The following is a 24096-nucleotide window of genomic DNA, read 5'->3' on the forward strand; positions in this document are numbered from 1 at the left end:
GTATATGGGTACTTTGCATGTATATATATCTGCACACCAGATCCCATTACAGATGGTTGTGAGCCACCATGTGGGTGCTGGGAATTGAACTCAGGACCTCTGGGAAAGCAGCCAGTGTTCTTAAGCCATCTCTCCAGACCCTGGCTTCTTTTTCTTTATTGAATGTTTTTATGTGAGGGGAGCCCAAGTCCATAGTGCCCATGGGGAGTTAGGGACCACTAGCAAGTTGGCTCTCTCCTTTTGCCCCATGTGGGTCCCAGGGATTAAACTCGAGCTGGCAGGCTTGGCCACAAGCACCTTTACCCACTGAGCCACCTCACCCACTGTGCACTTATTTTTTAATTACAGATTTTAGGATCAATATTTTGTCCATTGATGATCTGGTTCTGGCTGACGGATACAAATCAGATGGGGAACAGAAAGTAAGTATGATGGGGTCCTTTTATTGTATTGATTTACCTTGGTTTTTACTTAAAAATTGGGTCTTACTATGGAGTCCTGACCAGAACTCTCTCTATCCATCAGACTGGCTGCAGACTCGTAGGGATCTGTCTGATCTCCACATTTACTCATTTTGTGTGCATACTGAGCTTGCACTCGCAAAGTGCGTGCTTGTGCACCACAGCCACACTTGGAAAGCTTCAGAGGAGGAAGCTCTCTCTATGTCCTGTGAGTCCTGTGATGAAGCTCAGGTTGTCAGGTTCCTTTATCATCGGGGCTATCTTACCAGCCCTTATTTACTTCCTGTGCAGTGTTGGGGACAGACCAGGTATGGCCTGTGCTGGACAAGGGATCTGCCTCTGAGCCCCACTCCCTACAAGTCACTAAAAGTGTAGCAAATTTGCAGCTGCAGTGTTCTGTTTAGGCCATGGGGTCAGCAGCAGCAGTCTGGTCTGCCCCGGGGACATTGGCAACATTTGGAGACCTGTTGGTGAGATCGGGGGACCAGGGTCTGTAGGACTGAGAGCAGGAGACTGCTCAATGTCCTGCAGTTGTTATCAAAGGCTGTCAAGAGTGCCTCAGCTGCTGGTAAGGACAGGAAGAGAGAGAGTCACTTGGTCCACAAGGGACCCACGCTAAGATGCTCAGCAGGTCATGGTGTCTGCTTCCAAGCCTGGCAACCCCAGTGCAGCCCAGAGGTCCCACTAAGGAAGAGAGAAGACTTCTGGCTTTGTCTGTCTCTGACTGTCACACGTGTTTGCATGTGCTCACACACTGACAGCATGCATGCTCTCATATGTACACACATAGGATAACATACTCTCTTCTGTATGTGTATATACTGTATAGTACAAATGTGCTCACATTTGCACACATACTAAATAACACGTGTGTCCTAGAAGTTTTTAATCTCAATACGGGGTTTTCCCCACCATTGACCATTTAGTACCTGGATAAAACACACACAATTAATTATATAATAATTATTATAATTAATAATAAATAATATTATTTATATTAATAATAAGCCTTAATCATCACTAGAGCTAGGCAGATATCTACCCTTATGTTATTAAAATCTTTTCCTACTGATAACCCAGAATTATTACTTACTAAGTTTCATCTGGGCTGCTCCTAGCTCCAGTTGGCCAGCTCTCCTACCCCTTGGCATCTTCCTTCTCTTCATTCACCTTCTTCCCTCCCTCCCCGTAGTCTCTTCTGACCTCCAGGCTGGGAACACCAAGCCCCACCTATCTCAATTCTGCCCAACTATAGGCTGTAGGCATCTTTATTTACCAGTCAGAAATAACTTGGGGGCAGGGTCACATAGCCTTACTTGGGTCTATGGGACCCAAGCAGGTCTAGGGAAACCAGAGCCCACACTTAGCATTATAACACGTAACAAAAGACCAAAATTCAACACGTATGTACTTGCATATGCATACATATGTTTACTAAGTAAATGTAATAAAAATGTTTCTAAACAAAGTGCCAGGTCTGGTGTGCACTCTACTAATCCCAGCACTCAAGAGGCAGAGGCAGGAGGATCTCTTTGAGTTCAAGGTCACTGATCTACACAGTGAATTCCAAGACAGCCAGGGCTGCACAGAAATAAATCCTTTAACACAAAAAAGAAGTGATCAGAACTGCACCCCCACCCCTTCTCTGTTACAGGGTCTCTCTGTGTGGTCCTGGCTGTCCTGGAGATCACTCTGTAGATGAGGCTAAGCCTCAAACTCATAGAGATCCTCCTGCCTCTGCCTCCCAAGTGATGGGGTTATAGGTGTGGCCACCGTGCCTAGCCAGAGCCACCCCCCTTTTAAGATTTATTTTTCTCATGTGAGTACATTGTCACTGTCTTCAGACACACCAGAAGAGGGCATCAGATCCCATTACAGATGGCTGTGAGCCACCATGTGGTTGCTGGGAATTGAACTCAGGACCTCTGGACTCTGGAAGAGCAGTTGGTGCTCTTAGCCGCTGAGCCACCTCTCCAGCCCCAGAGCCCCTTCTTATGATAGCTTGCACAGCAAAGGCTGAGCAGGCTACAGCCCCCAGCCACACACACAGCCTGGGAGTGTCTGTTTAGAGCCATACAAAGGTCTACCTTTAAAGTTCATAGCATCTAACTGTGCCTGGTGAATTCAGACCCATTACTCCCACACTGTGGAACTGGAGGTAGGAGGACCAGAAGTCCAAGGCCATCTTTGGTTCTATGGTGTCTTAGTTACTTTTGTGTCTGTGATGGACATCAGAGAGCAGCAGCTTAATTGTTTTAAGGAAGGGCTGAGGCCTGGAGGCAGGAGTGAGACAGACGGTCACAGAACATCTACAATTAGGTGCTCAGTTCCCCTTCCGCTTTTCATTCAGCCTGAGACTGCTCACAGGATTGTACTGCCCACATGCAGCAGTAGTCTTCCCATTGTAGTTATGCCCCAGGGCTGTTTCTGGTTTTCCCTTCCATCAAGTCTAATTCCTGCACATTCCAGTTAAGGGCCATCATGAGATGTATATGTCTGTCATAGGTCTGTTGTAGCCGTGGTTCTATGGCTGTGAGGAGACACAGTCACCATGGCAACCTTTTTGTTTGGTTTTTGAGATGTTTTTTCTGTGTAGTCCTGGCTGACCTGGAACTCTGTAGACCAAGTCTGGCTGGCGTCAGACTCAGATCCACCTCCTTTTCTCAGATCACCTACCTTTTCTCACAGCTCTTATAGAGTGAGTTAATGGGGACTTGCTTACGGTTCCGGTGGTTTGACTGCATTATCTTCATGGCAGGAAGTGTTCAGCACGCAGGCAGGCGCTGCAGCAGCAGCTGGGCACTACATCCAGATCTGTAGGCCGAAAGAGAGAGACTGGGCCTGCCCAGGGTTCTAAAACCTCACTGGCCACTCCCAGTGACACACCTCCTCCAACAAGACCATTCATCTTAATCCTTACAGTTCTTTCAAATAGTGCCACTCCCTGGTGTCTGAGCAGTCAAGCATACGAGCCCGTGGGGGCCATTCTTACTCAAACCACCACACTGTCTACAAAGAAACCCGAAAGCTAGTCAGATGTGCTGGCTCATACCTGCAATCCCTACACGTGGGAAGCTACCACAGTAGGACTGCTGTGAGTTTGAACCATACCGATGCACATAACTTTAGGCTAGCCTGGGCTACAGAATGAGTTCTGCCCTTGTCCTCTTTGGACTACAGAAGTAAGAAGCCTTGTGTGAAGTGCTTCATGGTCCCTGGTGCTAGGCTTCAGCAGAGTGGGACAGCATGTGCTAAGCATGCACAAGGCCCTGGGCTTCGAAATCTCCAGCTACATGCCTCCCTGACAACACGGAGTTTCCCTGTTTACACGAATAGAGTATTTTTATATTTTCTAATTGTGTGTTTCTGGAGGTACATGCATGTATGTGAGTGCGGTGCAGCGTCCACAGCGGCCAGAAGAGGGCATGAAATCTAGAGCTGGATTTCAGACAGTTTTGAGCCCCTCGCCATGGGTGCTGGCAGCACAGTGGCCTAAGAGCTGTCTCTCTAGCCTCGTGTTTTCTTTAAATGGAAGTGTACTTCATAAGCTTTTTCATGGCTGTTTTACCTTTTATAATTTTTTTGGTTTTTTAGTTAATTTATTTTCTGAGTCTGTGTTTTGCCTGCATGTATGTCTTTGTAAGGGAGTTTGATCCCAGGCAACTGGAGTCGCAGACAGCTGTGAGCTGCCACATAGGTGCTGGTAATTGAATCCTGGTCCTCTGTAAGAGAAGACAGTGCTCTCAACCGCTGAACTGTCTTATTTCACACACACAAGAGTTTTTCGGTGTGTGCGTGCGGTGTGTGCGTGCGTGCGTGCGTGCGTGCGTGCGCTCAGAGCATAGCTGTGGGAGTCTCCATCTGCATGTGAGTCTAGGAGATCCAGGTTGTTGGACTTGGCAGTGAGTACCTTTACCTGCTGAGCCATCTTCCCAGCCCACAGAGAGGATAGTTTTAATTATTTTCTTTGGGAAGATCAGGGGACAGGGTCTTACTCTGTAGTCTGGCCTGGCCTGAAACTAGACAGTCATCAGGCCTCTGCATTCCAAGTGATGAGATTGCATGTGTGATATACCTTGGCTGTCTTTATTTTTACTTTTTGGTTTTCTGAGACAGTGTCTTATATAGCCCAGGCTGGCCTTCAAATCAGTATGTATGTAGCTGAGGCTGGCCTTGAATTCCTGATCTGTCTGCCCCTGTCTCCAGAGTGCTGGGCTTACAGGTGTGTACTGCTCTGCCTGGATTACTTTTTGTGTTTCTGAGGATCTTGCTGTGTAGCCCAGGCTAACCTAGAATCTGTGGTCCCTTTCCGCCTGAATGCTGGGGTTACAGGTGTCTGCTGCTGTGACTGGCTAAAGGATGCACTGTTAGCTCTCTCCTTCAGCTCTGTCACCCTCGTTCCTTTTAGGAGGAAGATTTTTTAAGGGAAGGAATTTCAGGCAGAAACTCCCCCTCCCCCCCAATCCGCTACTCGACTGGTAGCACAGAGGGCTGTGTGGCCCAAGAATTCTGTGTTTTCAGGGTGTGACCACTGTGGTTGAGGATGAAGAGGATCTTACCACTGAGCATGAGATCTCAGAGCACCCGGGTGCCAGTTCTGCAGCAGCTGTCTGGTCTCACAGTATGTCCAGTGCACGCTCCATGGAGACACCCACTGCACTCTCTGTAAGCCCAGCTTACTCGGAAGATTTTGAGCAGTTCTCTGGTCCCTTGGCCTTGGAGGAATCACTTGACAGGACTCTGGACACTTTGTCAAAGTTTTCATCTGGTGAACAGACAGATACTCTGTCTGTCAGAAAACCTCTGTCAAGGACAGAATGGGGCAGAGGTGCGACCAGAGTCGTGAAGGAGACAGCTGTGCAGACGCTTGACCCTGCCTTTGCCTACCAGTGGACCAAGGGTAAGTCGGGCCTGTGAGAACCTGCGTAGGCCCCTGTGGCGCTGTGGTGTCCTTGGGTGCAGGCTGTAATTTAAGAATGATAGCCTTATCTTTTCCTGTTCTAGATCCCAAATAATTGACACAAAGACCTATTAAGTTTACTAACAAGCTTTAAGCGCTGTGCCTGGGCAGATATTCATCTATTCCATGAACAGTTGTAGACATCTAAGCTGTCTACATCCCAGTCATGCTATCCTTCACCTTCAAAACACGTCTCGCCCTGTCTTGTTCTGGTCCAAATGTGTCCTCATGTCTGTTCTCTCATTGAGACCTCATGTCAGATCCCTTGATGACCTCATCACAACTCCTCATGGCCACCTCCCTATGGTCCTTCCCTTACTTCTCTTGACCTGGGACCCTTGCTGAATCAGCTCTTTATTGAGATGATGGAAGACAATTGTTTCATAACATTGAGACCGAGATGCTTGACCACATCGTAGTCCAGACTATAAACAGAAGTCGGCATAGAAGTCAAGACCAACTCCCAACACACCCTCCAATCTGGGCTGTTGTCATTGCTGGCTTAGGGGGAATTTTGGCACCCCATTTCCATTTCCTCTTCCCAGAAAAAGGGGTGGTAGCTATGGTGTTCCCAGTGGCTTCCAATCAGGGGAAGGCTTTGAAGTCTGAACACAGTTCAAGATGCCAGCACTGAGGCAGAGTGCTGCTGGCACCCAGGAGCCTGCTACAGGGAACACGGGGCCCTGGGGAAAGGGCGGGGGATACCCACCAGCCTGTCTTTAGCCACCCTAGCTTTAGGTCCTCACTAGCTGCAGTCAGGACTTCACAGAAGTGGCAGGGGCTGCGTTGTTACAGGCCACATGTCTGACCTTAGTGGCGAACATATTCTGAAAGTAGCTCTTCTCATCATGCCCAGGACTTTCCAGATGTTTCCGTCCTTTCCAGTTGTGGTCTCTGGCTCCTCCTTTTCTGTCCAACACTGCTCCAGGCCTTTGTCTTAGCTGGTCAGCTGCTGATCCCACCTTCTCCCCTGGGGACAATAGCTGCAGTCCTCACCTGAGAGCTTGTTTTGAATTTGGCACTTGTTGATCTTAGGGTTTGTCTGTTGAGACAGGGTCTCATGTAATCTAGGCTGGCTTCAAACTGCACTGGTATGAAGATAACCTTGAGCTGATCCTCCAGGCTCAGCCTCCTGAGTGCTGGGATGATGGGGCTGCGCCACCACTCATGGTGCACAGGGTGCTGGGGATTGAGGGCTTTGTGCCAGGTAGGTGAGCTCTGAGGACTGAGCCACACCCAAGCCTGTCTTTGGGGGAAAATCTGAATTAGCTATTTAGAAAGTCAGCAGTGGGGATGGAGAAGACAGCTCAGTGGTGGGGTGCTTTTGTTCAAAGTATGAGGACCAAGGTTTGGAACTCTAGACCCCATGTAAGTGCTAGGTGACTGTGGTAGCTTACCTGGCCTCTCAGCCCCAGAAGGCAGAGTGAGAGGACCCAAAATAAAGTAAACATTTGTGGGGAGATTCCTCTCTCTCTCTCTCTCTCTCTCTCTCTCTCTCTCTCACACACACACACACACACACACACACACACACACACACACACACACACAGAGGAAATTCATAGAAACAGCATGGATCTACCTGTGCACAAGTGGGCCTGGAGGCCAGGAGGATGAGGCAGGAGGATTTCTGGATCCCAGGAGGTCAAAGCAAACCTGGGTACCATGGTTTCCAGACTTGTTTCCAACAAATCAATAAGCAATCCATCCAGGAAACAAACTGGGCAGATACATTGTCATATATGTCATTGTCATGTGTATGTTCTAGAAGTCCTTGTAGCACCCTCAACAGCCTCTTTATCTTGGGCCAGCTGGTGGCATGGCAGCCATTGGACCTGCTCTTGGAGGTGGTTATGTGGACCCAGTACCCATCGCCAGTCACATTATCAGCGCAGACGCTATAGAAGGTAACAGACCGCTGGGGGCCCATTCCTTCTTTTCAGTGCCTGGTTGTTCTAAGGGTCACCTCGAGGAGTCCCTGGGAAGGGTGCTTGTCAGCAGCTGATAGGATCTTGTTGGTAGCCGGAACCTCTGTCTCTGGTAAAGGGACAAGGTTTAACCAAACCCATAAACCCAAAAGCAATTCAGGGCTAATGGTCAACTCAGTGGGGGAACCCTGTGTCTAACTAACCCTGCCCAGAGGGACACTATTGGATCATTTTGCCCATGTCCAGTTCTGTTCCCTCCTTGGCCAATCCTAAACCTATAATCAAAGCTACTTAGGCAGTTGAGTCAGGAGGATCACTTGAATGGACGAGTTTCTAGTGAAATTCCATCTCTTTAAAAAAAAATGTTTTAATGTTTCTGTGGGGGTGGGTGTAGGGTATGAAGTTGCAGCACATAGCCCAGCCCCCTTTACTTGAGTAGCAAGCATGTGACACCATGCCCAGCTACAGAGTCTTTTCCTTATCTTTAGTGGAGCTAGCTTGTATGTGGTTAATTCAGAGTGGAGACAAAGGAAGAGCTTCATTACTACTGAAGGCAGACTGCCCCAAAAATACCATGTCTGGGAGGCTGGGCCACTGGGCCAAGAGGGCACAGGTAGCATCTGAAGACTCATGGCGCTGGGCAGCCACTGAGTGACATGGGTTGGATGTAGCCCTGACAGCCTACAGCCCTGCAGTGCTGGCGTTGAACGACATGCTGAAGCAGCAGCTGAGCCTGACGCAGCAGTTCATCGAGGCCAGCCACCACCTGCACCACTCCCTCCTGCGGTCCCTGGATGAGGACTCATTTCACTACCACACCTTGGAGGAAGCAAAAGAGGTAACTGCTGTCCAGCTACATCTCCCAGCCCGGAGGAGAGGTCACATCAGAGATCACTCATGGCTGGCAGTGAGCTTGGGCTGTCTGGACTCTTAGGCTGCGGCTCCACAGGGATGTGGACACTGGCAGGAACGGGTCCTGTGCCCTTCCAGTGTGGCAGCTGCCTCTCTTAGGACTCTGACTGGAGTTTGGTCTCCTGGGGATTGAGGTCAGGTCATTAGGCCTAGTAGGGAGCCATCTTACAGGGCCCACATTATTTCTGGGGGGTCTTGGCTGGCTCAGAACTTTCCATCCCCTGGGCTCAGCCTTCCAAGTGCTGGGATCCCAGTATGTGCAGCTTCTAAAACCAGTTCACCATAAGATGTTTAACGTGGCATCTCCAGCCTCTTACCCTAGACTGCCCTCTTTCCAGTCTGACCATGTTATCTGTTATCTGTACCCAGTGTGGCTTTTCACCCCAGGACATCTTGAGTGTAGCACCATGGCCTTTCTTGGGCCACTGTGCGTGAGGGCACCCTGGGGCAGTATCTCCCCGTTTCCCGTGTGCATGCATCATGTTCTTTATGCTCTATGTCCTACAGTACATTAGGTGCCACAGGCCTGCACCCCTGACCATGGAGGCTGCCCTGCAGGAGGTGAGGAAGGAGCTTGAAGTCCACCTCGACATCAATGACAGCCATGTGGAGGCAAGCAAGGCTGCGGCTCTCCCTGCTGAGCCCATAGACGGACTCTAAGCTCCCATCTGCCCAGCTGGCTGCTGAGGACACAGCCGAGGACCCACCACAGGGCAGTGGTGCAGGATGGGGCCAGCCATGAGCCAGTGTGACAGACAGACAGCATGCCAGGCATATCAGTCATCCAGGACGGGACCAGCTGCCCCATGGTAGTAACACGCCATGCAGGGGCTGAGCACCCTGGGGCACCTCACCCACAGCTGGAGGAAATCTTTTACAAAAGGCTTTATTGGAAGGCAAAACAGTAAAATCCACAATCAATTGTTAACAGCACATGTGTGTCTGCTTGTTTATCCTGAGTCAGACACATCTGAACATCATAGCTATGAGAAATCTAAAACAAAAATCAAGTGTCTTAAATGGTACTGAAAAGTTGTAGGACTCTGCATTTTATTGAAAAGAATGTTTCAAAAGTTTGTGTACAAACAATGGCACCAGGCTGCTCCTTAAATGACAGCACAGGAGGTGCTGGCTGGCTGGAGCCCAGCACCCCATGCTCTGCGCTGGTATTGGCTTCCCCAGGCAGAAGCCCCAAGCTGAGGTGCTGCACTAGGTGGAGGGGCTCCGGAGGCCATCTTCCCCTGACCCACCAGAACTTAGCCCAGTGTCAGAAGCTATGTCCAGGTAATAGAGGCAAACAGCTAACATTTATGGGAATGGATGGTAAAAATACAACTAAACGATGAACTGAGTGGCAGGAGTCGGATGACCCCTGCCGCAGGGGTCAGTACTTGTTTTTCCTAACACAGAACCAGGTGGAACCTTCTGACCTCTGCAGCTCAGAGGCCAGGCTATTCTGGTTGCCACGCTCAGTGCAAGGCAGCCTTCTCACTACTGGGCTCTAGGCTGTGCAGCACTATGGGTGGGACTTGGGCTCTGGGCTGGGGGGTGGTGTTGAGTTTTGCTATCTGGGCACTGCGAGTGGTATCTGCAGCACCTCCTCCAGGGCAAACGCAGGACAAGCCCTTCCACACTGCGAAGCTGAGGCCTGTGGTCAGTCTTCCTTCTCTTCCTTTCGCGCCCCAAACGTGGAAACTGTATGAGAACAGGGCTGTCACCCCCACCTTTCCCACAGAAAGCTAAGCCCGCCGTGCCCACCCACACCCATACTCACATTCATCTCGGGCCTTCATTCGAGCAATGAAGGAGTAGCTCTTGTTGCGGCGGTAGTTCTCATAGGGGTCATCCAGGGCCACGCCCACACCCTTGTACTGGTCCCATTTATCTCGGACATCACCACCCTTAATGGGGTCCTGGATGCCCTGCTCCTTTGCACCGAGGCCACCAGACCCGCTCCAGCCTTCAGAGAAGAAAAAACACATGAGGTGGGGTGTGACCATGTCCCCTGAGACATGAACCCCCAGCAGTATCCCAACATATGGTTAGGCAGGGAGCTGGCACTGGTCGGGTCTACTCACCCATCTTTACCAGCATCTGGTGGCCTTTATTCTCTTCTCCAAGCCTTGAGTCTGGTATGGGAGGTGCTGAGTTAGAACCCAGGCCGGCTGCAGAGCTGGAATGAAGAGCCACTCTCTAAGCTTTAACCTCTACAACAGGCCCCTGAGCACTGAGAGCAGTCAGTCAGTTAAGCATTGAGGGAAAAGGCTGTGGGTTGGCCCAGTGGTGGGAGGGGTGCCACCCCACTCTTTAGCAACAGGGGTATATTTGACAACTTCCACACTTGTGGCTTACGGTGGGGTGGGGCTCCGGGACCTGGAGCGACGCCGCCTCCCAGGGGAGTATGACTTGGACCTGGACCTAGACCTGGAGCGTGAGCGGCTTCTGGAGGAACGTGACCGGCTGCGGCTTCTGTGGGGGCAACAGGACAATGGGGCATGGGCAGGAATAGTGCTCCCGGGTTTTCTGAGGTTCCCCACGTGCCTACCTGGACCTGGAGCGGGAGGAAGAGCGGGACCGAGACCGGGAACGTGAGCGGGAGGAGGACCTTGAGGACTTGGAGGATCGTGAGCTGGAGCGAGATGAGGAACGGCCTCGGCTCTTGGACCGGCTGTGTGACCTGGAGGGGCCACTGCAGGGAAATGCCACAGTGAGGACGGCAGTGAACAGCAACCACATGCCACAATGGCAGCCCCATGAAACCAGCACAGCTCACCTGTTCCTCTTCTCCTGGCCCTTGCGCCGCCGTGCTCGCATCTTAGCTCGAAAGAACTCATAGAGGCCATTCTGCTCCCAGCCCTCGCTGCATGACATAGTCCCCATGAGAGGCTTGCGTCAGCCCCCAAGGGCCACAGTGGCCAGGAAGGGGTTTCCCTTGCACTAGGAAGCTAACCAAGAGGTAGCTGGGGTTCTGCTGGGTCTCCAGCCCTCTCCCCAAATCCCAGGAGACCTCATATCATGCCCACTGCTGTTCTTAGTGTCTGCTGTGGCAGGCTGGGCCGAGGCTGGATGGTACAAGGCCATCACTCCAGGCCCAATGCAGTGTCCAGAGGAGGCAGTTCCTCATCTGCAGGACAGACTTGGTGGGTGGGGGCTCAGCCAGGCCTTGGGGTAACCAACTTCCCTACCTGTTCCTTGGTCTGTCATGGGAGGGTGGGCTGTAGAAGGCTTCCACAGCTGCAAGTAGCCTCTCACTGGGAGGCATGGGGGGTGGCAGGCGGATGTCTTTGGGGTCCAGAGGCTTGTACTCATGGTCCTCCAGCTGTAGGAGAACATGGCTGTTGCCTGGGTCCTGAGGAGTCCTACTTGGCCACCCAGTGGAGTTAGCAAGGCAGGAACTCAGCCTGACAATAGCAGTATGCCCCACTCCCGTGTTCACCTCCCGGGTCAGGGCCCAGTCACCTTCACAAGGGGAGCCATTAGCCCCGCTGGAAGATCGAAGTAGGGCACATTGGGGACCAGGCTGGGGTCGTCATGGTTGATGTGCGGTGGGCCCTGTCGCCGCATGTGGGGGGGCTGGCCATTGAAGCCGTGGGGAGGAGGGCCAAAGTCAGGGTGCTGGGGCCCGGCCCAAGGCGGGTGCTCATTGATCCCAGGGTGTGGCATGCGGTGGCCAGGATGGTGATGAGGGGGTCCCATGTCTGTAAAACAAAACGTCATCTCCAGCTGGCTAGGGTAATCAAATCAGGCAAAAGGGCCATCAGGATTCTGCAAAGGAGTAAGACAGAAGCTGGCTTGGGGGTCTGGAACTCTCACAGACACGGGTGTAGCTAAAGGGACTCAAGCAGCTTGAAGGACCTCTACAGCATGCAGTGGCAGCAAGCTGAACAAATGTGCTGAGGCCTTCTTTACCAGGACCTGAGCACCGCTGAGCTAGTATCTGGCCTCAAAGGGTAGCTTTAAAGCTAGGTCGCTGATGGACGCCAGCCCAACTGCCTGGGGTCCTTTGAAAGACAGCAATAAGGACACAGGCAGAGGGAAGCTTTTTTGAGGAAGGCCAGCCCTGAGCCCTGTGGAGTTAGCACTGAGATACACCCTTGTCTGTGGCTTCCATGTGTAGCTCAGGCTGCCAGCAGCCCAGAGACATCGGCAAAGCCTCAGGCAAGCAAGCGGCCAGGCCAGCACGGCCAGGGTACAAAACTGGTAGTTGAAGTACTGACTGGCAAAGTCTGTCTGGCTGCTCATGGCCTGTGTGCCAAGAGCACCAGGGATGCCTTAGCACCTCTGGCAGGGGGCCTGGCTCCTAGCACATGTGGGTGCAGAATGGAGGCTCACTCTCCCTCTCTGCCCATTCCACACCCGCCCTATGCTTGTCACCTCCACGGCACTAACAGGCAGATGCAGAGAGGCAGGCAGGAGACACCCACAGGGGACTATCCTACACTGCCTACTCACCTGCGGGGAAGTCTCCCTGGGGATAGTCAAAGCGGTGAGGGTAGGGTGGCCGCTCAAAAGGGTGACGAGGGGGGAAGTCATCCTGCATGAAGCGGGGCGGGAAACGGTTGAAGTTGTGGGGATGTGGAGGCTGGTTGAACTGTGGGTGCTGCTGGTGGGGTGGGAAGGGCCCACGGAAGTGGGGAGGTCGCTGCATCCGGAAGGGTGGCTCACGCTGGGCACCACCCCAGGGTGGTGGCTCATGTTGATTGTTCCATGGTCCTTCAAACTGGTTATTCCAATTAGGGTCTGGCTGGTTGTTCCACGGAGCATCTCGCTGCCCATTCCAACCAGGGTCCCCTCGCTGCTCACCCCACATGCCCTCATGGCTGTTGTTCCAGGGTGGGCAATGGGGTGGTCCACCTTGGTGGTGTGGGTATGGGGGTTGCTCAGGGGGCTGCAAGGCAAAGCACAGATGTGACCACTGTGTGGTCTGGAATTAACTACCTCACCCCAGGTCCTAACTGCACATCTGTCCAAGGCTCTACTGTCCTTCAGCCACTATGGCTGTGCCCACCTGCTACCCCACAGGACCCCACTTAGGTACAAGCAGCCCCACTCCCTCCAGCCCCTACCCCGAGACAGGGCTTTTTTGTGTAGCCCTGGCTGTCCTGGAACTCGATCTGTAGACCAGGCTGGCCTCCAACTCAGAGATCTGAATGCCCCTGCGTCTTGAGTGCTGAGATTAAAGGCATGTGATACCACTCCTTAACGTGAGCAGGCTTTTGACTCAGCCAAGCGTGTATACCCCAACAGATTTTAGGAAGTACCTGTTGTTGACCCCATGGAGCAACCGGATGAGGCTGATCAAACCAAGGAGGCTTGTTTGGTGGGATCTGCTCATGAGGGCCAGGACCTCGAGGGCCAGCAGCTGCAGGATCCTGGACACCTGCTGAGGTGTCATACTCTGAAGAGCCAGGCATCTGGATGGGAGGCTTGTTGTCATCTAATACAGGTGAGGTGACAGGCAGTGAGAGGAGGCCAGTCAGCAGGACTGACCCTCAAGCACCCCCAAGCCAGCCCAGGACAGGGCTTAATAAGCTCACTGGAAGCCACCACTGTCAATATCACCACCACCACTACCACTACCACCACCACCACCACCACCACCACCACCACCACCACCACCACCACCACCACCACCACCACCACCACCACCACCACCACCTTCTAGAGATGCAAGAGGGACATTCTCCATGCTCATGACGTGTCCTGTCTGTCTTGTCTATTATTCACAGAATTACTATTACTTTTAAGTAATAGCTGTGTGCTTACAAGCGTGCACCAGTGCATGCATGGTGGTCAGAGGGCAACTTTTGGCAGCAGGTTCTCTCCTGCCTCCCTGTGGACCCTAGGACTCAAACCAAGGTTATCAGACCCCGGAAACATGTTTGTGCCTGCCGAGCCATCTTCTGGCACACCATCTGTTTCAGAGTCTTTCCATGAATCTGGAGCTCAGTGACCATCCAAATGAAGTCCTTACGTGTGCACAGGAAGCACTTTACTGACTCAGCCATCCCTGTAGCCCCAGTTAAAATGGGGAATTACGGTTCAGGCTGGCCTGGAACTTACAGGTTTTCCTGCCTCAGGCTCAGGAATGAGGTAACAACCATTAGCTGTCATACAAGCTAGAACTCTTCTGAGATACCGATTCCTGATCTTCATCCCAGTCTGGTCTAAAGTCTCCCTGCCTCAGCTTCCTAGCTGCTCACTTCAGATCTTATCCAGGTTTCTTCAGACGTGGTCCTTTACACACATACACATGCACACTACAAACACTAGAGACAGACATGTAACATATGTGTATGTTTAGGACTCTGCTGAGCCCACCAGCCCTGGACCATGCTTTTAACCATGCACCAAGTGTGGATCAAGGCACAAACCCGTCAGGAGTGTTTACCTGGCCTGGACACAAAAGCAGATCAATCTCGGCCCAGCACTGGGCAGGCCGTGGAGCACATGTCCAGGAGGAAGAGTGCTCTCTGCCATTGAGGGAAGTTAGTGTCAAGAGGCAGAGGAACCTCATACCTGGCTGGGTAGTTGGTGGGATGGCAGGGGCAGGTGCTGAGGCTGGTGGTGGTGCTGACGGTGGGGGCGTGGCCTTCACGTCGGCTTCCATCTGAGGCAGCTGAATCTGTGGCTGTGGCGGCTGCTGTGGCGGCGGCTGCTGTTGCTGCTGCTGCTGCTGCTGCTGGGCCAGGCTGCTGACAAACTCCTCATGCTGCGTCTTGAGGCTCTGGATCTGCTGCTGGAAGGCCAGCTGCACAGGCTGCACCACTGATGAGTACTCATTGATGAGAGTCGCCTGGTGGGGAAGGACAGGAGCACTGCCACTGAGAACCAGCCACGGATCCCCAGAGCCAAAGGCTGTGTGAAACGCAACCAGGCTCAGCAATGAAAACATCAGTGGGCAGTTTCAAATGTCCTGATGATGGGTGGCCCCTGCTGTGTGGTGCTCACCTGGTATTGGCCAAGTCCCAGGGCGGGGCTCTGCAGCTGCTGAATGATGGAGTCATCAAAGTAGCCGTTCTTCTCCCAGAGCTGTAGGAGCTGGTGCAGAGGGAGACTTGTTAAACAGAGCTCATCTCACCCAGCCGCCTACTTGCCCAAGCACCCAGACCCAGCAGCTCCATACCCGGGCAATCTTCTGCTGTTTGTCCTCCTCCACTGCCAGGAAGCTGGTGCAATAGATGGGCACTACCACCTTCTGCAAGGCAGCCAGCAGCTCCCGGGCCTGCTTGCGCTGGCTGTGAGGGAGAGACCTTCCGCGCGTCAGGGCCCTGGGGCAGGACCCAGCCACGCACCCGTTACCATGCGGCTGTGGCCACAGCACCCTCTCCTTAGGAAATGGCCCCCAACCCAACAGGGCAATGGCTAGATTATCTACAATGTAGCTGCCTTGTCTTGGGAAACAGAGGGAGAGTGTGCACCCCAGGGCTATTCAGAACAAGACCTTCACTATCAGAAGGGTCCATCAGAGCCCTTGCATGTGTGTAAAGGATGAAACTGGGCTGCTGTGGTTAGGACCTGGTCACCACCATGCACAAGCAGGTTCAACAATCTGCTCAGTAGGGATTACCCAGCCTCATAGAGCCACTGGGAAGGCTACCTGGAGTCTAACCACCCATGAGGGTTGTGGCCAACCCAGGGCACAGCATTTGCCTGCCATGTGCAAGGTCCTGGCTTGCATGCCCAGTGTCACTGAGGGGGACAAAGGGGAAGAAGCAGCCAAAGGAGGCCCTTTCAGCTGTGCAGTATGGTAGATCCAGGCCTCTGGAATGGTAATGGCTCAGCGAGACAGCCCATATGCAGGCAGAGGCTAGAAGCTTCAGCTCCCAAAGCTGAGGTCAAAGGGCAGCAAAGGTTGGCTAGGAAGTAGGCAAGAGAAAGCTGAGGAGGCCAGAGCTTTGTGTGAACCCAGTGAGGAGTGTCCCAGGGAGGAGGAGAGAGGTCATCTGCAGAGGCCCTACCGTAAGAGGCAGGAACAAGACACCACTAGAGGAAAGAGTACAAGGCAGAAGGGTGTGGACCGCAACACTGCTGCTCCTCTCCCAGCTTGACAGGGAGGGGTGGCATGGAAACAGGGAGAGAAAGACCAGCTTCTCCTAATCTTGTGGGAGTCATATACATTTATCCTGCCTTCATGACCATGCTGAAAGGCAGAGGGCGGCCAGCTTAGCTGACTGTCAGCATGTGTCACTAGGGTGAGACCTCTGCACCTGTCTTTGACCAGAGTTCTGGACTCCAGTTTCCTTCATCAACTTCACCCGCTGGTCATGCAGAGACACACCTACCAGGCCCCAGGAGTCTGGAGCCATACACAGTGCAAAGATAAGTCTGATGGACAGAGGATCAGCAAAGGTAGCCCCGAGGATAGGGAATAACAGAGTCACCATAGTGCATCAGCCAGGTGTCTGTCTGTGCAGATGAAAGCAGGCACATGATGGCTACAGAGGCAGTAGAGCCCAAGGTCTGCCTTGTGGGGGTGCCAGCCACTGTACTGGGAAGGCAAGCATTTGACCCGTGTGCAAGTGCAGCAGGGTGGGGACTGGGTAGGCTGGAGGGACCCTGACGGGGTGGGCTAGGAACCGAGTGGTGAAGCACTTACCAGTGGTGCAGCACGTCGTTGATCAGATAGATGAGGTGCAGCCGCAGCTCAAAGTGTGCGCCATCAGCAGTGATTCGGTTGCGCAGGTGGCCCGCCATTAGCTCACAATGTGGCGGGGACTTGGCATTGCTGAACATCCAGTTCTTCCCAGCCTGAGAGTCACGCCAGGGTGAGTGGGTGGTCAGTCAGGCAGGTGACAACACCCCCACCCCACACTGAGCCTCACCGAGATGGCGTCCTTCGTGCAGGTGTCAATGATGGGCTGCAGCAGGTTGTCAAACTCGCTCATGTCCAGCTGTGTCTCTTCCAGCAGCTTCTGCATCTGCTGCTCTACTGCATGTGCCACGGCTGTCGTTACTTGCTCCTGGGAAGACCATGAGGGACAGGTGGTATGAGCAGGGCCCTTGCACAAACACTTACGTCTGTCTTTACCTACACCAAAGCCTGTGACAGTCCACCGTCACAGCAGGCAAGACAGCCAGAGGACAGAGCTCTCCTCAGCTAACAGGAAAAAGTGAAGTCAAGGAGGCAGGGTGCTCATGGATCACTTAAGTGGAGCAGACGAGGAGGAAGGGCTAACACATGTAGTAGATGCCTGTGACCCTTGCACTTGGGAGGTGAGAGCAGTCTGGGGGAGATGCTGTCTCAAAATCACACCAAACTAAACACAAGTAAATGGTAGGTATTGGCCACCAAGCTGGTTAAGAGTAGAGGCCAGTTCTGCTGTCCAGGACTTTGCTGTCCAGTCTATGACTTGTGGCAAATATCCATACGTGCTGTGTGAGGTGGTAAGCAAAGAAACCCTGAGTGGGGCTGGCACTTCCTGTGTCTGCTCCTTTCATTTCAGGTAGCTCATCCCTATAGAATTAAGCAACCAGCCTAAAAGACAGGGCCAATAAGGTCCCTCCCTACTCATTAAGACTGGGAGGTACCTAAGCCACCATGTGGTGGCATCCACAATGGGTACAAGTTCACTGAGTGACGCCTGTGGATGACCCACAGACCTACTGGAAGGTGAGTGACTCCAGGGTCACTGGCACCACAGGCAGGCATACCTGGCGCAGGGCCAGCAGGTGCTGCTCCTGCTGCTGGAGACTCCACTGGCTCTGTTGGATGAGCTCGTCCATTGATGGGGTGCCCTGAGCCGGAGTGAGGGACGCGGTGGGAGCCAGTGGAGGTTGTGGCAGAGGGGGCATGGCTGAGGTGGGCTCCAGTTCTGGGGCCTGCTGCTTGCAGATGACTAACAGGAAAGAGATGGGCCCTATGAGTTCAGGTTCTCCTCTGTAATGCATCAGGCTTGGCCTCCAGAGAGGGCCTGATGGAGGAAGCCAGATCCCACTGTCCAGCTCACAGGGCTACCCTGCCCCGACACTGCCCGAGCTTCCCTTGTTGTGCCTGGTCTCCATGGATACCCTCAGAGCTGCTGTCTCACTGTCCCTAGACAGGTTGAACCTTTCCATCTTCCCTGACCAAGCTACTATGGACTGCAGGCCATGACCAGTGTTAGAGATGTGGCACTTCTCCCAAAGGTGTGTCTGTCTTATGCCACTGGCTCTAAATCTCCCCTTCACTCAAGACAGTCAGCATTCTGGAGGTCTGGCCAGCATACATAAGGCTGAAGTGCCCCAAGACCAGTCCTATCTCCTGTGGTGACCCTCCCAATCTACAGTCTTTGGACTAGCCCTTGGACTAGCTTGAACCACCAGCAACACCCTGGTATGACAGTATCTGAGGTTGGCATGTACCCAGACAATGTATCAGTGTGTCTTACCTACTCGCAAGTAAGGCTTTAACAATATGGCCTCCTTACTCTCTACTTCTGAGACCTGCCCAGAGTCAACTGAACATAGCCACGCGCTTCAGGAGCCCCTGAAACTCATCCAAAACAAATGACCTTTGGATAAAAGCAAAGAAGTAGGGCTTGGGGACAGGTGTCACTTGGGTCTTAATAACACCCCACACGTCTGCCTGGTTTAAGCTCAAGATCCCATACTCCTTCGGGAGCCTCCACTATGGAGAAGTTGCCGAGGGTCATCGCTTTCACAGTCTTAGGCTTCTCAAAACCACTGCACTGCTTCCCAGCCTAGTACAGCAACCCACTCTGATAAGCGGTATACATACCCCTTACATGCAATGCCAACCACATGCACTCTTCCACATCACTGCTATCAACCTGCCTTTGCCTGTATCACAACTAATAAGAAACTGTGTCCTACACCAGAGTGGGCCTCTACCACAGCAGGCAAAGTGGCCTGCGAGCAGCCTTGAGTGTCAATTGCTATGGAATAAGCAACACCACACAGCTCCCATTTTTATTGTACTCTACAAACACAAGACCATGGCAGAGGTGGACTAGAATCCTTTTTTTCCCAGAGAAGGTTTCTCTGTGTAGACTATCTTGGAAACTCTGCACACCAGGTTAGCCTTGAACTCACAGAGATCCACCTGCCTCTGCCTCCCTAGTGCTGGGATTAAAGGTATCTACCACCATACCCAGCTGGACCAGTCCTTTACTACAGTTCTTGCAAAGTGGGTTTAGTTGACCTGTAGCCCTTTCTGAGTCTCATTACTTCTAAGCAGGGCTCATAGCTCCTCAGCAAAGCAGGTTCTCTCTATTCTATGTCTCCCTTGTGCCAAAACCCAAACTGTCTTGACTTCCACCACGCACCATGGTCAGCCCACCCACGTCCCTGTCATGTTCAATATATCCCATTACGGTTTGGCTGGCAGAATGTCCTCTTGCCTCTTAATCCCTAATGTGCCATAGGTTACATGTACTCTCCCTTTCCTGGTATAATTTTGTCTACCACCTGAACTGTCCAGGGTTGGGCACAGGTTTCCTGTGCAGCTCTCAGGGATATATGCTAAGGCACTGTCTAAACTCCCTCCGCTTACCATCTCTTACCCATCCTCAAAGGCTCTACCTTTGACCCCTCCTGCCCTCCATGCTCACAGTCGCCACCCTTCCTAACTCTAGCCTGGCCAACCTAGCACACACTGTTGCAACTTGTTTCAGCCTCCATCTGCTTTAGGATGGCTATGAACTTGGTGCTCTGGAGCTAGGAAATGACCTCTCTAAACATGCACGAAGACACAAACACCCGGATGGTGATGTCAAACTGCCAACTTCTACAACTGAACAGGAACCAAAACCTTAGGACTGACAGACTCTAGCCCTACCCGACCTTGGCATACGAAAACCTCCTCAGTTCACAGATGTGGTGCCTCCTCTCTGAACACACATCTTCTTCAAGTCCCTGCGCTCCACGGGCTGTCCGTACTACAAGCTTTCTATTAACCACTCGCAATATGTTGTTAGAGTCCAATAAAGTGTGCTTGGCATGAGAGGGCTGAGGCTCAGCAGCCATCACTTTGACTACCCATTGGCTGTGCAAGTCCAGACACTTATTTCCATAGTTTATTCAGAGACCAGAGAGCTACCCCAGATCTAACAGATGTGAGTTCTGCTATCAGGACTCATAACATCTGCTGTTACTAATTCAGAACTGGTCTACGCTTGCAACCTCACCGCCTGAAAAGCTGCCGGAAGGTCGCTTTGTTTGGAAGATAGGCTGGATAGCATACTGCCGGGCTAACCTGGGTTACATGTGAGGCCCTCAAAGACCTGCAGTGCTGCTTTGCTCTTCTGCCTTTGTTTCTTTGAGGCAGAGTCTATGTAGCCTTGCCTGTTCTGGAACTGTACAAACTGGCCACAAACTCAGAGACCCACCCGCCTCTGCCTTCTGAGAGCTAGGGTTAAAAGGGCGGTCCATTGTGCCTGGTTCTAAATCTTTTATTTCTATTTTTTATCACGTTTTTCTTAATGCTCAATTCTCCGAGACCGTAGCCAGCCTAGTTTACAAAGCTAGCTCCATGGCAATCAGGGCTACTCAGAGAAAGCTTATCTTGAAAGTCGAAAAAAAGAAATGGGAAAACGTTGCAAAAACTAAAGGGGAAGCTTTTTGATCTATGCATTGGAAACGCAGAAAACTATGATCTCAGCTTGCAGAAGGCGATGCACAGTTTGAACAGTTCCTACCTTCCTGCAGATCCAAAATTGCTTCTGCAAATACAATCCAGGGACCAGACCGCCCCGCCCCCCCTCCCAAGCCCAGCAAGAGAATCTATGATAATCTCCTTATAACACACAGACCCAGCAGTCTATCTTGGTACAGGACTCCGGGAAGGACAGAAGGAACAGCCGCTCTGCTCTGCAGAGGAAACATGCGACTCCAAAGAAATTGGCTGCGACTGGGTCCTGCATCGAACCCCTAGGTGGCCGAGGACCGGAGGGGAACTCACGCTGCTGCTGCTCCAGCGCCAGCTTGCACTTGTAGTAACTGTAGAACTCGCCTCCGAACAGAAACGAGAATTTAGGGTTGTCCTTCTGCTTCTCCATCGTCATTTTCTCAAACTCCGGTCCGTTACGAGCCACAAACTGAGCGAGCTTGTCGATGACATTTCGAAGCTCCTGATCTGCAGAACAGAGGAAAACGTGTCAGTGGGGGCAGCCCGACCCGGGGACTGGGCAGGGGTCCTCTAGAGCTAGGCGGTGGTGTACGGGTCCTGACTAGGGCCAAGCGCGCGCCAGGAATGCGGGGACCCACGGAGAGGCCGAGGGAGGAGCGGCGAGGCCGCAGCGCACTCCGTCACCAGCACAGCAACGCGGGGAGGCACGGCCGGCCGGCCGGGGTACACGAGAAGAACCCAACGATCTCCGCTCAGGAATGGGCCTTACCGTCTGGCGGCAGCGGCATCTCCATGGCTGCAGCCGCTGGGAACGTCCTCCGCCGCCTCACGATCGCCTACCAGCACGGGCCGCAGAAGCCGGCCGGAAGTGGCGCGAAGGGAGACGTTTACGACGGCCTCGCGGGCCGCTTCGCGCGCCATTTACGGCTGTCGCTGGGAAACACCGGAAGTGAGGACTGGAAGGAGGGCGGGAAGAGACTGCGTGAGGACTCAGAATCGTGAGGGCCTAGCGAGGCGCATGCGCGGGAGCCTCTTCGTGCACGCGGCAGGTCGACCGCTCTTCCCCGATGCGCTTGAACCTGTGGAGCTGCGCCTGCTGTAGATTGGGTTTCTGTGGCGTCCTTGTGAGCTTGTGCACTCCTGGGCCCCTGCATCTTTCACAGCCTTCTGCACCACCCAGAAGGTGGGATCGGCAGGTGGTGGTTTTGGCGAATCACAAGACCCTGGCTCGGCTCCTGTTCCGATCTGCTCCTTTTGGGTAAGAATTTTGAGTATTGGGGCTCCCGGCTCCCCAACATCGGCCTCAGACCGACGTGGAGCAAAGACGTCTTCTGAAGCGACTATACAGGCACGTGCCGACCTATGGAAGGAGAACCGGAAGCAGCGTCGACATCCAGCTCTTCTGTTTACTTATATTATTACTTACTCCAGCTTTTTGGACATTAGGTCTTAAGCGCCCAACCTGACCTTCTCTAACTCCCCATTCAGCCTTACATAATCTTGCACTCCTGATCCTCATCTTAGCTCATGAGTACTGAGGTGACAGGCGTGTCAGTTACGGGATGCTGGGGATGGAAGCCAGGACTGGGTGCATGTTAGGCAAGCACTGAGATATACCATCGGCCTTAAAAAAAACAAAAAAAAAAACAAAAACCGATTTATCATAATTTGCCGGGCACGGTGGCGCACGCCTTTAGTCTCAGTACTTGGGAGGCAGTGGCAGACAGATCTCGAGTTCAAAACCAGCTTGGTTTACAGAGTTCCAGATTAGCCAGGACTATACAGAGAAAACCTGTCTTGAAAACAAAGATTTATTTAATTATGTGTATGTGTCTGGTGGGTTTGTCTGCTTCTTGGTCATGATGTTTGTTCATGAATAGAAACCCTGACTAAGACATCAGGCTTTGCAAAAAGTGCCTTTAGCCACTGAGCCCCCTCAGCAGCCTGCATCACACATCCATCCCCAGCCCTGCACAGGGCCTCGGCCTTCCCAGCACTGGAGTTAAAGGTGCACCCCCACACCTGGCCCTCAGATGCTCATTTCCCAGCGTGCCCCAGTGTCTTGCCACCTCCCTAATAAGTCTGGGCAACTAGGTCCTGCCTAGCGAGGGTGCTCCTCAGCTGGCACTTGCCTGCCTCCTACTGATCTCCTTTGGGAGTCTGAATGAATCCTTTTTCACTGAGGCTGAGACCAAAGCTTTGCAACACATTTGGTCCCTCACTGTGGTAGCTTCCCTGACTGCTCAGAGAATCCTCCAAAATACAGGGGAAACCTAAAGAGCCAGGAATTACAGGGCTGGGGCTGTGGATCAGTGCTTCCCTAGCATGTGTGAAGTCCAGGGTCCCTTTCTAGTGTTTTGACTGCCAGCTACAGAACTCCTAAAACAGAAGGGTGTGACTTCAGTTCAGTGGCTAGCCAGCTGGTATCAGGCATATACACAGGGAATTCAAAGCCAGCCTGAGCTCCACGAGGCCAGCTTAACACGGCAAGATTGCCCAGGAGGTGAAGGCTCCCAAGCCTGGTGACTCGAGACTCATACAGTGGGAGAACTGGCTCCTACAGATAGCCTTCTGACCACCACACATGCACCGTAGCATGCTTAACCCTCCCTGACCCCCATACACTAAATAAATGGTTAACAACGAAAAGGGTCAGGCTGGGCTGCGTGGCTAAGAGCATTTGCTGTGGAAACGAGCATGAGGCCCTGAGTTGGATTCTGCCCCAAACCCACTGAAGCTAGAAGTGGCTCTTGACTGTTACGTCTGTGCTGTGGGAGCTGAGACTGAATGACTGGGGCTTGCTGGCCTCACATCCACTGGAGCTACAAATCTTTGCGCTCCAGGTTCAGTAAGTAACCCTGCCTCAAAAAGTAAGATGGGAGACCTATCGGTACCCAAGGACACTTGAGGCCAACCTCTTGCCTCCACATCCATGTACAGGTGCCTGTTGTCCCCTAACTAGAGGTCTGACTCAGTGGGTAAAGTGCTTGCTACAAAAGCATGAGGCCCTGAGTTCAAGTCTTCAGCACCCACATAAAAAGCCAGGGGTGGTTAATCTTAGAGCGGGAGAGGCAGAAGTAGGAAGAGCCATGGGGCTCACTGGCCCAGCCTCCTGAGGCTGAGGAAGAGGATCAATAGAGGTCAGCCTGGGCTGCAGAGGAGGTTAGATAAGGAAATGGGTGCCCTGACTGCCCTTGAGGAGTAGCTGGACCTGGCGTCTTGTAGGAACTGAATCCTGGTGCAGCATAAGCCAGCGTAAGCCATAGA

General features: G+C 52.7%; 2 protein-coding genes across 6 annotated transcripts in view; one reads left to right on the forward strand and one right to left on the reverse strand.

Moving 5' to 3' along the window:
* C13H19orf44 (chromosome 13 C19orf44 homolog) overlaps positions 1-9293 on the forward strand; it is a 15550-nt gene extending 6257 nt beyond the window's left edge. The window contains exons 4-8 of one of the 3 annotated variants that reach the window (XM_032918537.1): positions 349-422; positions 4983-5361; positions 7233-7328; positions 8021-8187; positions 8769-9293. In XM_032918537.1, the coding sequence (XP_032774428.1) occupies positions 349-422; positions 4983-5361; positions 7233-7328; positions 8021-8187; positions 8769-8921 (869 nt within the window). In that variant the 3' untranslated portion in view covers positions 8922-9293. Of the gene's footprint in view, positions 1-348; positions 423-4982; positions 5362-7189; positions 7329-8020; positions 8188-8768 lie in introns of all 3 variants that reach the window. The other 2 variants (XM_032918538.1, XM_032918536.1) reach the window with 2 other exon arrangements.
* On the reverse strand, positions 9277-21702 carry Cherp (calcium homeostasis endoplasmic reticulum protein). 3 transcript variants are annotated; one of them, XM_032918535.1, is made up of 18 exons: positions 21599-21702; positions 21163-21336; positions 17916-18100; positions 17087-17224; positions 16861-17012; positions 15388-15499; positions 15213-15302; positions 14781-15057; positions 13523-13698; positions 12714-13149; positions 11721-11959; positions 11447-11580; positions 11035-11121; positions 10807-10950; positions 10614-10730; positions 10340-10434; positions 10036-10221; positions 9277-9956 (listed from the first exon to the last, which is right to left on the reverse strand). In XM_032918535.1, exons 1-18 carry the CDS (start codon positions 21621-21623, stop codon positions 9916-9918), a joined length of 2808 nt encoding a protein of 935 aa, XP_032774426.1. In that variant the 5' UTR covers positions 21624-21702; the 3' UTR covers positions 9277-9915. The 3 variants fall into 3 exon arrangements, with proteins under 3 accessions (XP_032774426.1, XP_032774425.1, XP_032774424.1); XM_032918534.1 differs by having other exon boundaries at positions 15388-15532; XM_032918533.1 differs by lacking the exons at positions 17087-17224; positions 17916-18100; positions 21163-21336; positions 21599-21702 and having other exon boundaries at positions 10807-10938; positions 15388-15532; positions 16861-17054.
* Between the last annotated feature and the right edge of the window lie 2394 nt (positions 21703-24096).

Source organism: Rattus rattus, chromosome 13 (genome assembly GCF_011064425.1).
Source record: "Rattus rattus isolate New Zealand chromosome 13, Rrattus_CSIRO_v1, whole genome shotgun sequence".
NCBI classification, from domain to species: Eukaryota; Metazoa; Chordata; class Mammalia; order Rodentia; family Muridae; genus Rattus; species Rattus rattus.